This window comes from Monomorium pharaonis, chromosome 6, assembly GCF_013373865.1.
Source record: "Monomorium pharaonis isolate MP-MQ-018 chromosome 6, ASM1337386v2, whole genome shotgun sequence".
NCBI classification, from domain to species: Eukaryota; Metazoa; Arthropoda; class Insecta; order Hymenoptera; family Formicidae; genus Monomorium; species Monomorium pharaonis.
The window spans coordinates 10,178,105-10,191,058 of record NC_050472.1 but is presented as its reverse complement, the minus strand read 5'-3'; the positions used below and the strand labels follow the sequence as shown (position 1 = coordinate 10,191,058).

The 12,954-nt window shown below is 27.3% G+C and overlaps 1 protein-coding gene across 1 annotated transcript; it reads left to right on the top strand.

Moving 5' to 3' along the window:
* The first annotated feature begins 793 nt into the window (after window positions 1-793).
* Window positions 794-11,718, top strand: LOC105836265 (lysosomal aspartic protease). The gene is made up of 8 exons (XM_036288361.1): window positions 794-1,012; window positions 1,690-1,928; window positions 7,159-7,286; window positions 7,376-7,569; window positions 7,678-7,800; window positions 8,312-8,453; window positions 8,630-8,728; window positions 8,800-11,718. The coding sequence occupies exons 1-8, from the start codon at window positions 936-938 to the stop codon at window positions 8,950-8,952; spliced, it is 1,155 nt and encodes a 384-aa protein (XP_036144254.1). The 5' UTR covers window positions 794-935; the 3' UTR covers window positions 8,953-11,718.
* Window positions 11,719-12,954: the final 1,236 nt, after the last annotated feature.

The window sequence follows — 12,954 nt, the reverse complement described above, 5'->3', positions numbered from 1 at the left end:
TTTCTGTCCATGTATGTTTATAAATAAGAAATATTTTTCAGTATATTTTAAAAATATAATTTATATACAGTGTGTCTCAAAACATACGTACTGGTCAACACTCGTAAAAAGGTAGAGGAGATCGAGATGAACTTAAAAGTTCAATATTGTCTCAGGTTAGGTCTTAAGTTAGATCTTGGGTTAGGTCCACCAATAATCAAGGTATTAATTTTTCAAAATATGCAAATGAGAGCGCGCCAAGAGAAGAACTCGATCCGCTTAAGCCATAACACGAAAGAAAAAATCTATCGTAAATGTATGATAAGCTTTCATTAATTTACTGTTCACAATTACAATAGAAATTAATTAAATTATTTGCCGATTTCATACGTTAATAACTCAATTATTGGTGGATCTTACCTAAGACAATATTGAACTTTTTACGTTCATCTCAATCCCTTCTATCTTTTTATGAGCGTTGACTAGTATGTTTTGGGACACTCTGTATATTGAAGTAATGATTTTCATGTTAACATTTTTATAAGTTTTTATAAAATCTTTATTATACACTTTTTGAAAATAGATTTTTTTAATATCTATAAATATTTGTAATAAATATTTTATGCTGTCTGGTTTTATATTTTGTTAGCGCATCCTCATCATAGGATGTCATATTAAAATTTGATAACTTTTAACTGCTATTATATAAGCAAAACATTTTTTATGAAAAGTTATTGAGATTGCTGTTAGAAAATTTTATTTAATTGTATGTTTTTCTTCCTACTCTCTCATATGCGCAAAGACGAATGTGTGAGTTTGTATATAAACAGAGAAAGTCTAATGATATACAACATTCTTCTTCTGTTGCGTTTGGTGAGTTGATCCCTTGAAAGAGAGTTACCAGGGAATTACAATCAGAATTTCTTCGATTTTTATAACTTTATTTGACGTGAAACATGAAATATTTAGAAAACATATTTCGATTCTTTATGGTGGTCGCAGCAATCATCATGATTAATGCGGAGTTATATAGGTAAGTACATAAAAACATTACACATTTGTATTGTCGAACATAATAGATATCGATTAAGATTACGCTTCCAACTTATAACCGATACAGAATTCGATAAGCACTCCGACAATAACTGGATTAGATTTATTTAGATATAGAATACGTATTTTTCATCTGTCAGAGTAAAAAGAGGTGCTTTTGATGACATGATTTTATTTTATTTTATATCTTAAATAAAATTGGCGCTACTAAAACAATTAATTATTATTTAAAATATTTACTTTTATAAAACAATACTATTAGACTTGCGAAAAAATTATTGAAATTAATAGTAAACAATATTGGAGGTGAATGGTTTTCCAATAACTTCCAATAGTTTTTTCGCGAGTGCACTAGTATTTCTCCATAAGGGTGAAATTTATTTTCTTTCTCCATAAGGGTGAAATTTATTTTTATACGTAAATAGATAACAAATGCAAAAAGCATTTCTTGTTTAATTTTAAGATATTGAAATATTGATTAATTTGAAATGTTTATTAATAGTTTATTCATAGTTTTGAAAAGTAATAAACTAAATTTTCTGAAATTTGTATATATGTTATAAGATGTATATATATGTGTGTGTGTGTGTGTGTGTGTGTGTGTATGTATAAACATACATGTATGCTTACAATATAATTTCCTTTTGTTGCTTTAAGAATTCCGTTATACAAAACATCTGCTCGACAATCTTCCAAGAATATTAGCATAAATCAGGGACAGCATCGTTTCCTTAAACATTTTCCCGTTATGACGGTACCTTTGACCCATCATCTACAGTACTATGGTGTTATTTCGGTTGGAACTCCACCGCAAAATTTTACAGTGGTTTTTCATACAGGTTTTGCAGATTTCTGGTTACCATCTAAAAATTGCGACATTAACAGTCTTGCTTGCCGTAAGTGTAACATAGTTTGGACATTTACTCTCTAAATTTCTTAGAGTGATAATTCACTCAAAAAATTGAGTGACTGGTCGAATCACTCGGCTTAGAGTGATTTTTTATTCATATGGAGTTAATTCTTTTACTTTTTGTTATAGAATAAATTAACTCTGCAAAATAAAGTGAAATATGTGTACTTTATTATGTAGAGTATATTTTCCTTTTATGTAGTAATTATTTTCACCTTACATAATACGGAGTAGAATGTTTTCATTCGTGAAGAGTGAAAAACATATAAAATGTGTACAAATATAAAACACGTTCGCGCTTATTTGCGGCAAAGACTGAAACTGCGGCACAAGTCGGCTTGTTGTCTCGCGACGTTAACGTGTCTCGCGCGTGTTCGTGCTCGATACGTAGTTTTGAGAAAGATTTATTTGCGGCAAAGACCGAGATTACGGCACAAGTCATTGTCTTGCGACGTTAACGTGTCTCACGTGTGTCAAGACATTTATTATGCGTTACTTAAAGACAAAGGCTTAAACCATAAAATATTATCTTAAAATTATAAGCCATTCTGCTAAGGCCCTATGATATGAATCTGTTCACTCGTAACATAAAAGAGAAAAATTTACTCGATGAAATAGTGAAGACTTTATTTTCTCATCGAGTGAATATTCACACTTTGAAATAAGTAACATGTTTTACTCCACGTTCAGAGTTAAAACAATCATTTTTGTGAAAAGTAGATTTTTACTATTGAGAAGTTGCAGTATTTCCATTATCGCCTGATGTGAAAATTAATTTATTTGGAGTGATAGTTCACTCTAAAAAATTTAGAGAGTACGTATCCATTTATACTTACTGCTATAATTACTTCAAATATATTAAAATAATTTAAATTGATTCTTTTAATAATTAAAATCAAGTAAGAATACTTATAATACTATAGAATTTACCTAATAAAAATATTTTCTCAAAAATAGTTTATTTTTTATACAATTTTTCAAAATTTTTAATTTTTAATTTTATATTTTTTTAAATTATTTTAAAATTATTTCAAAAGTATTTTAAAATTTTCTATTTTTAAAATCTTATGTTTTTTTTAAAGAATTTTTTAGATTTTTAAATGCAAATTGAAACATTTTTTGGCTGAACTTCTATATCCAACCCTTTAATTTTGATGAAATTTTATAGGTATGTAGTACTTACTGAATATAGTCGAATGCCATAAAAGTAAAACGACTAGTTTTCAAAATATTTAATTTTTAATTACGCGGTTTTAGCTAAAGTTCCGTATAGGTCAAACCACCGATTTTTTTGGCAACTACATATTCTTATGTATTTTGGCGCACTGATTACGAATATGATAGTGAAAATTGGCGCAATTTTGATTTTTATGGCGAAAATTATGAAAAAACCATAAAAATCATGGTTTTTAAAATTTACTTCTGTAAATAATGAAAATTTCAAAAAATACTTTAAATAAAAGTTATAAATCTCATCAAAGTATATAATTTTATGTCCTATTGATTTTTAGCATAAAGACGATACTTTTTGAGAGAAACGACGTTAAATGTTCAAAACTTTATAAAACTCATTTAATATATTTCGAGTTATATTAGTTAATTTTATTAATTAATACCGGAAAGAAGTGTGAAGGAGGGGCAAAGAGCAAGGTCCATCCAAACTCCCTCCCCCCTGCTTACAAACCGAAACGACGTCCACACGTTTTCTGTGCAACATAGGCTTGTGACTTTTCACGCGAAGCAAGAAGGTCAACCCACATCCTCCCCTGTTTACAGATTGAAACGACATCCACACTTGTACTGTACCACATAGGTTTGCAACTGGCTAAATAACGACTTAAAATTGGGTTAGAGTTAGGGCAAAATACGGGAAGGGGGTGCCAAGCATTTCATGTATTATTAAGTAATATAAAATATATATATATATATATTCTGGAAATTAAGATAGAAAATACTTATTGTGCAATTTAATTCTTTTTACATTAATAATAAAGATTAAAAAATTATAGATTTCCTACTTGTACTGTACCACATGAGTTTGCAATTTTCCACGCACAGCGAGGTCCATTCATTGTCTTAATTACCCCAGACAACACGCTTGTCAGAATGAAAACTTTAAGAGAACTTTTTTTAAGAAAACATTTAGATATCTTAGAAATGATATCAAAATGGTGACATTTACCAGAGACGTCTACTAATTGTAAGAGAGGTCTTTAAAATATCTCATTGAAGAGTCTCGCTTAAGTTTCTTGAAAATGTTATCCTTTAGACATCAGCTAAATGATATCAGCTTGATGTCTCATAAAAGATATCACAATGCTGTCCGACTTTTGAGCCGTCCATGCGTGTCGTAGTTGACTCATAAATTAGATAACATTATAATATCTTGAATGAGAAATCCATTTGATATTATTTAAAAATTATCATAAAAATAATGTTTTCAAAAATAACGGTTTGCCTATAATTACTGTGCACAAAAAATGCACAAAATCTAAATTTATCATGTACTGAACAAAAACAGAATAATAAAAACCATCTAATTAACCATTTGAACGCTTCAAAATTAATGCTAAAAATAGATCGAAATTTCCATCAAATTATTAAGGTTATGGAAAAAGATAAATTTAACAATATGAAATTAATATGTAAATAAATTGATGCTATTTATTTCTAATGTTTTGCAAAATTTAATTGCTTTTATAAAAAATAATATAATTGTCAGTTTATAACATATTGGTATTATATGTATAAGACAATAACAATAAGTTACCCATATCGATAAGTCAAATTGGCGTAGCAGATAGAGTACAAGGTTCGTCATCCTAAGGTTCCGGGTTCAAAATTGCCACTACCAGCGGCAAGTAAGAATAAAATAAAATAATTTAATTTAAATTTAATTAATAAATTTATCCAATAAAAATTTGTCCTAAATTTAGTATGTATACTGTTGATAAAAATAATTTAAAAAAAATAAAATTTTTATTTTATTTTTTTATCTTTAGTTGCAGTTTAAAAATATTCGATTTAAGAAATCTTTTAGATATTCGATTTAAGAAATTTTTTAGATATCCGATTCAAGAAATCTTTTAGATATCAGTTTTATGATATCTTTTTATTCTCAAAAAACGGCGCATTGGTTAACATTCTGACATCATTATGTTATCTTTTAGAAGTCTCTTTATATTATCATTTTCAGAAACAGGATATCTTTTAGAGATCTTTTTGACAACATATTGTTCATTGGGACCCTCTTCAATATTTTAGTTTTTTGGACTAGTTTGAGTAAGCATTAAAATTAACCAGGGTTGAGTAAGTTAGTATATTTTTGTAATTAAATTAAATTAAAGTTAATGGATTATAAAATTAAATCAGTTAAGTTAAAAGAGAGTTGCATACATAAAAAATTAACTCAGTTAAAGTTACGTTAATATTATTTTAACTCAAGTTAAAGTACAAGTTAATTTTAAGAAGCTTTATTTATATTAAATTAAATTAAAAAGCCATAATTTATTTAAGTCAGATTACTAATATAATTACATTATCGATTATTAAATATATTCAAGATTTTATTTGTATATTAAGTTATAATATTAATTATATGAAATAACAAAAAAATATTGCTTTTATGCAGAAATGTATTTTTATTTTATAATTTTTTTCTTTCGCTCAGATAAAATTTTTAATTTAGAAAAAAAATTAATAAGTTAAAGTTTATACGTTTTAAAAATAACTAGTTAAAATTAAAAATTAAATCACTTAAAATTAATTAAATTAAATTAAAAGTTATTAACTTTTTAACTTTATTAACTTAATTTTAACTTATTAACTGGTTACTACCTAACCCTGAAATTAACTAATAAAACTCGATGTGTGTTAGATGAGTTATATGAAGTTTTAAATATTTAACGTCGTTTTTCTTAAAAACTATTATGTTTATGGAAAAAAATTAATAGAACATAAAAAGTGTCTTTCGATGAGATCTACAACTTTCATTTGAAGTATTTTTTGAAATTCCCATTATTTACGGAAATAAATGGAAAAACAATAATTTTATTGAAAGTTAAATATTTTAAAAACTAGCTGTTTCCGTACATTTGCTTTCGTGGCATTCGACTATATTTAGTAAATACTACATGCCTATAAAATTTCATCAAAATCGAAGGGGGGTCGAATACGAAAGTCTTACCCAGAAATGTTGAGAAATGTTTTGAAATGTTGAGAAAGTTTATATCTTTTTTAGGTTCTCATATATGTATATATAAAATATATGTATACAATATATGTATATATATATATATATATATTATTATTATATAAATTTTGAAATATTTTAAGACTTTTAAGATTTCTTATTCTATAATTTTTGGTAAAATTGTATAAAATCTTTTTTAAAAGATTTAAAAAAAAATTCTTTTATGCTAGCGCTACACTATGCGCGAATTCGCGATTCGTAATTCATAAATCGCGATTTATCTGACCACTCGACCAGCGAATCAGTGCGAATGACGAATCGCGCATGATGAATCAACGAAATTTTCTCTCCACACTATTCATGAACGTCAGATAAATCGCCAATTACGAATTACGAATCGTACGAATCGCGAATACGCGCATAGTGTGGCGCTAGCATTAAAAGTTATAGGAAAAAAATTTTAGAAATTTTTTAAAAATATTTTAAAATTTACGTACATAAAAAGTTCTAAGAAAAGATTAAAACTTTTCAATATTTCTGAAAAGTATTCTAATTTATATAAAACTTCTGAAAAAACTTTTCACCAGAGATTGTGTTTTCTAATTTTTATTTTAAGTAACGTTTTTAAAACAACAAAAACTCTAAAGCCCATTGCACGTACATTTCCGTAATCGTAAGATTTCGATCAATCACATTGCTCAAATTAGTCATAACCGACTGAATTAACCAATCGTATTGCTCAATTTCTTACGATTACGATTAAGAAAATGTACGTGCAATGGCCTTAAATATTTTGAAGTTTGGAAATTAAAATCATTGTTTAGGTAAATATTTATGGATTTAAATTCTACAAATCTAAGCGGTTTTAAATTAAATTTAAAGTAAAATCAAGAAATATAAATATAAATATATTTAATAATTTAAATTATGACAATTATATACTTAAGTTGTAAGAAAAATCTTTTTCTGAAATTTTTAATATTGACTATAATATTAATTGATTATTACTTATTACTTTTTGCAGTGGAACATGATAATAAATATGATAGCAACAAGTCCAGCACATATATAAATCCAGTAAATGGTAAAACATTCATTCAACGATACATTACCGGCAATATATTTGGATATTTATCTGCTGATGTAGTAAATGTGAGTCAAATAAATAGTTTGATTACATTTTTATTAAATGTAAGCAAAATGTAAGATTTATTTAAAAAATATATATTAATTTTTTATAGATTGCTGGTCTTAAAGTTAAAAACCAAACTTTCGGGGAAGTAATAAACGAACCGACAACATATCTCACTAAGGCATACGACGGTGTTTTGGGAATGGGTTATAGTGAATTATCTTTTATAGGAATAACTTCCGTTTTCAACAACATGAACAAACAAAACCTGGTGAAACCTGTTTTTAGTTTCTATCTAAATCGGCACGTATCTTTTGTGTACACACTAAATGTATCTAAAAATATTTTTATTATTATTAAATAATTCGTATTTCTATATTACAATATAAAAAAGATGTACAATCTGTACAGAAATTCTTCAACCACGGTGGGTGGTGAACTCATATTAGGTGGCTCCGACCACGCTTATCATGACGACGAGTTCACATATATTAATGTTACCAATCTAGAAAGTTGGCAAATTACCATCGATAAGTACGTGTTAATATCTTAGTACAAGTAGAACAATAAAAAAATGTTTTTAATAAAATTTTGATGAATTTTGATAAAACATTTTGTTTAATTTTGTTTATTTTTTGAAACACTCGCCAGTCATTTTAAAATTTCATAAAAATGTATTAGTTCTATAAAAGTTCTATATCATTAATTTTAAAATAACTGTAACTTGTAATTTTATTTGAAAATTATTACAATTTTTATAAAGTTTCTGTATTTTCTCATTTAGTATAAGATCCGCCCATATTGATTTTTGGCCTTTTAAAGTAGTATATTCTTTTATTTCTTAGAAACTAAACATTATATTTTATTAACACTGATAAAAACATAATCTGATTAAATAATTAAAGAAATAAAAACTTTCAATATTTAATACAAAATAATATTGCTTTTATAGATTTGGAAATCTTTCTCTTAAATAAAAGTATATGCATTACTAGATCAATCGTGAATTATATGTTAATTAATTGTTAATGGTATTATATTATAGCATCACAATAAATGATGTTACGTTATGTTCAAATGGCTGTCAAGCTATTATCGATACTGGTATATCTACGATAGATGGACCATCATCGAACATTGCAATGCTTAACGGACTAATTGGGTTTAATCAACTTAATAAAGATTTTGTAAGTAAAAAATTATATTTTCTGCAGAGGCAATTTTAATAATATTAAATATTTATAATTAAATAGTTATAATATTAAAAATTTGCAAAAAAATTAATATTCAGTTTCTGAAAAAAAAAAGATATTTCTTAAAGTACTGATTAGTATGGCTCACTAACATTTAGCTTTATTTAAAGTTGAATATAGATTGCTCTAAGGTTCCTCATTTGCCCAATGTCAATTTCTTTATAAGTGGTACGAAATTTGTTCTTACAGCTAACAATTATATTTATAAGGTGAGTAACATCATATAACTATTTAAATTGTTTTAGAGTAAAAATATTACAATATATTTAATTTTGTATAGATACTAAAAGAAGGTAGAATGACATGTATAAGCTCCTTTGTGAATGATCAAGTAACTAGTCATATGTGGATTTTGGGTGATGCATTTCTCAGACAATTCTACACCGAATTTGACGTGAAAAATAAGCGAGTGGGATTTGCTCCTGCAAAATAATTAAATTACTTTCTCATAAAATTAATGTTAGAAAATTTAAACATAATAAATGAATAATTAAGTCCAATTTTTTTTTAGAGCGTTAAGTCATATCTTTTTATTTGTAGTTATTTACGCGATATGTTGGCAAATAAATATAATGTATGTAATATTTTAGAAAATTACAACAATAGTATGCAATGCACATGTATGCATTGTTTTAATTAACGATTTGAAACAGGATGTTTTTTGGTGTACTATTGCACAATATACTTTTGCAAGATATTGTGAATATCTATAGTCTAAAGCAAATCTTAAAATAGAATTAAAATATTTTTTAAAATACTATATACTATACTGATTTTATTTGTTAATCTTTCATTTTATTTAAGTATTGTATGTAAAAGAAGAAGATATTGTCTTATATTTTATAAATATTAAATTATTCATTTACAAATATATAATTCCGAAAGAAATTTTTGCTAAAGTTTCGATATTTTGTTAAATTTTACTATTATTTTGGAAATTTTGACCAGAGATTCTATCAATTGAATTACGAACAAATTATTTTTTATTTTGATGTAGATTTCAAAGTTTATTGACTTGTATAAAATTTTATTAAAATTATATTATATAAAGAAACGGGCAAATAACAGTCAAACGCGGTTTTTTATGCGCAAAAAGAATTAAATCTATTTAAAATTTAATATTTCACAATTCAGAAATTACATTGCTTCTACTTACTAATAACCCATTTACCAAATTGTATTATGTAATTAAAGCATTTTATTATTTGTAAAATGATTTTATGATTTGTTCGATTTGATAAACATAAAAAATTCATCAAGGTGTTATTTCAGTATACATATAACAGTGTTTATTAAAAAAAAAATATGGATTATAAATTATATTATAGAGTTTAGAAATAAATTTTTTTATTGTACAAAATAAAGTAAAAATAAGTTTTTTAAAAAATTCTTGTAAGAAATAATTGTGTATAAGTATTGACATAATTTTTGAAGAGTTTTTGTTAAATCAATTCTATTAAAGTTCTTCTCTTCTGATATGTATATATATTTTTTCGTTCTATTAATTTTTTGCTAATTATAGTGAATATGTGCCAATAAAATGTCTGTGATATAGGGACAAATGTACACAAACTGCATAATATATGCAACGTACAATCTATTTATTATTTACAACAACGTAGCAATGTTACGTAAAACCACATCGCGCTTCGTCTATAATGACAGATCGCTTATCACACAGTTTTAAAAAATGCGCGCGGTCGTGCCGCAGCTGCACCATTTCGGACCAATTAACGGCTATCAAACGCGACCGAACGATTTCGCGCCTTCGGCGAATACGATACAAGGTGCGACATGACGGGAATCGCTGTATATCGCATAAATACAAGTCCGTTTTTGCGAATTGTTATCTATTAGACCGCTCGTATCGATTAATAACCTTCTTGGCAAATAACCTCAGACCGTGTATACATATTTCACAAGTATAATTTAGAAGATATTTGTAGAGAAGAAAACTTACAAATTTTTCCTACAACTCACAAAAATTTAAAACAAATCACTTAAACAAAATATGGAAAACAGAATTTCTTTTTTTTTACGATTATAAGTCCTTCAAAATAAAGTTTTGTTTGTATGAATAAACTTTGCTTTAAGCAAAAATTTTAGTTGTGTGCGTGTGTGCGCGCGCGCGTATAATTATGAAAATATTAAAGTTAGATATTTGTATTTAACACCACATTAATATTTACTATATATTAAACTGAAAACTTTAATTTAAAAAATTGCCTGATTAACAAATTGAGACCAATTTTGCCGTAAAATTTTCAATGACATATTATATAATTTTAGAACACTTAAATTTGTATAAATATATACGCACTTAAACAATATTCTATAATACCGTAATAATAAATAATATCTTGAATAGTAAAAAACTTTTTGCGAAATTAAAAAAAGTTTAATTAGATAAGAGTTAAAATAAAAAATTTATTTGTAATCGCGAAATTATGTACTTCGTTGGATTTCAACGTAAGTCATCGTTTTATTGATACAACATATCATAGATTTTCTTTTTTAGCATAATTCATAATTATGCGATATTCATAAATAATTGATTTTGCACGTAAAAAGGTTAACAGCTAGTTCCTGGATTTTCGTTATATTTTCATATCGCATGTTCGTATTCGTCGATTCGTTCTGTTCGTCGTGCCGGCAATTTTAATGGCTTGTTACTATGTAAATTTTATTGACATGAACGTGGCGGACGCCCATCACATATAGAAATATTTACGTGTCTCATACATACACACAAAAACGATCATACACTCACGTTGCGTGTAATTGCGCGTAGACGTACGTGTGTATTATATATATACAATACGTGTACGTGTACACGTGTCATAGCGTAGCACGTTCAACGTGACGCAAAAAACAGAAATTAATTAACATTACAATCCCATTGTACCATCTTGCTCTATGCTAACGTTTAACATTATTTACAATTCGGTGAACATCCTCAGGAATAAACGAGAGAAGATTGAATCATCTTAAAGTAGGCAGAAGCCGTGCCTCTACGCAAGCAAGTTAGGCATGGTTTTACGTATTCGATTTGCCGCGAATTTTGTTTGATCCTGAGATTTTATATAACGTTCGTGGGATGAGAAAATCAAAGCACGATCATCGCGTTCAACTCTAAACGTGCGCCGCAAAGTTGAGCCGCGTAGTTTAGAATTGATTCGGGTACTAACTAACTTGTACATTTCGTTTCTTCGCTGTTTCTCATCTTCGTACTTTGCCGACTCTTCTCAATATTTAGATTTTTTTATCGGTTAAAACGGAGTCTTACATGTAGGAACAAAGTTATATATGTGTATAGAATATATCTGTAATTATTACCCCGTTGAGAAGATTCAAATGAAAATGCAGATGGTTATCCACATGTATGTGGATTCCCATGGATTTTAAATGGTTTTGTATGAATTTCGTATGGTTATCCAAATGGAAAATCATACTAAAAAGATATAGGTGGAAATACATATGGTTATATACGTGGATAACTATGGCATATAGATTTCCATCTGCATCTTTTCAGTATAGGTTTCCATCTGGATAACTATAAGAAATCCATACAAAACCATTTAAAATCCACAGAAGTCCTTGTGGATATACATATGGATAACCATCTGGATTTCCATCTGGATTTTTTCAACGGGGTATGTTTCAAAACCAACGTTAAAACATTCGTGTTCAAATAATCGATACTTCGAGGAGAAAGTTTATCCCAAAGGGGATAATCCTCCTGTTTGGAGTGCACTTCTAACGATCATAATAGAAATTAATAAACGTCACATTTCCATTTCGCAACACTAAATCTCGCCCGCGAGAACAAAAGTTTGTTATAACATTAACATTATAATATAACCGCGCGCTTCTTTCATTTATCGTCACGTTTCCTCTGCACGATAACGTATTTTGCATTCACTTTTCGCGTGGACAGCCGAAAGGGTGGACGGATAGCTGCCGCGGCGTTTAAGGGTATGTTTTCTTTTATTAAATTTAAAATATGAGTGGACGAGTTTTGCTCTCCGATTACAATTCGAACCCTATCTCACTATGTATCTGGTATTGCATCGGCCGAAAATATTATGTACACTATTGCGGTTTACACACGATTAAGGAGGATCATGAACCGTTAAGCTATGATGACTCAAGTAGAATTGGGCATGAGATGGGCAATTAAATACTCACAAATATTATATTCAGAATTGGCAAAGTTATTTGATAAAAGTAACTTGTTACCTTTGTTATTATTAAAAAATTAACAAGTATGTTATTATTTTTTTCTTGACATTAGCAGAATATTATATACAAATTTCTGTGGTAAATATAAATAGAAAGTATTATAGAATCTAATCTTTTAATAAAAGCATAAAGTTCCAAATTTATATATTAACTTTTGATATATTATTATTTTATGTATAGGTATATTATATAT

Coding starts and splice junctions, on each gene's coding strand:
- LOC105836265 (XM_036288361.1), top strand. CDS start 936: ATGAAATATTTAGAAAACATATTTCGATTCTTTATGGTGGTCGCAGCA. Junction 1,013..1,689: donor ATTAATGCGGAGTTATATAG/GTAAGTACATAA, acceptor TGTTGCTTTAAG/AATTCCGTTATACAAAACAT. Junction 7,801..8,311: donor TGGCAAATTACCATCGATAA/GTACGTGTTAAT, acceptor ATTATATTATAG/CATCACAATAAATGATGTTA.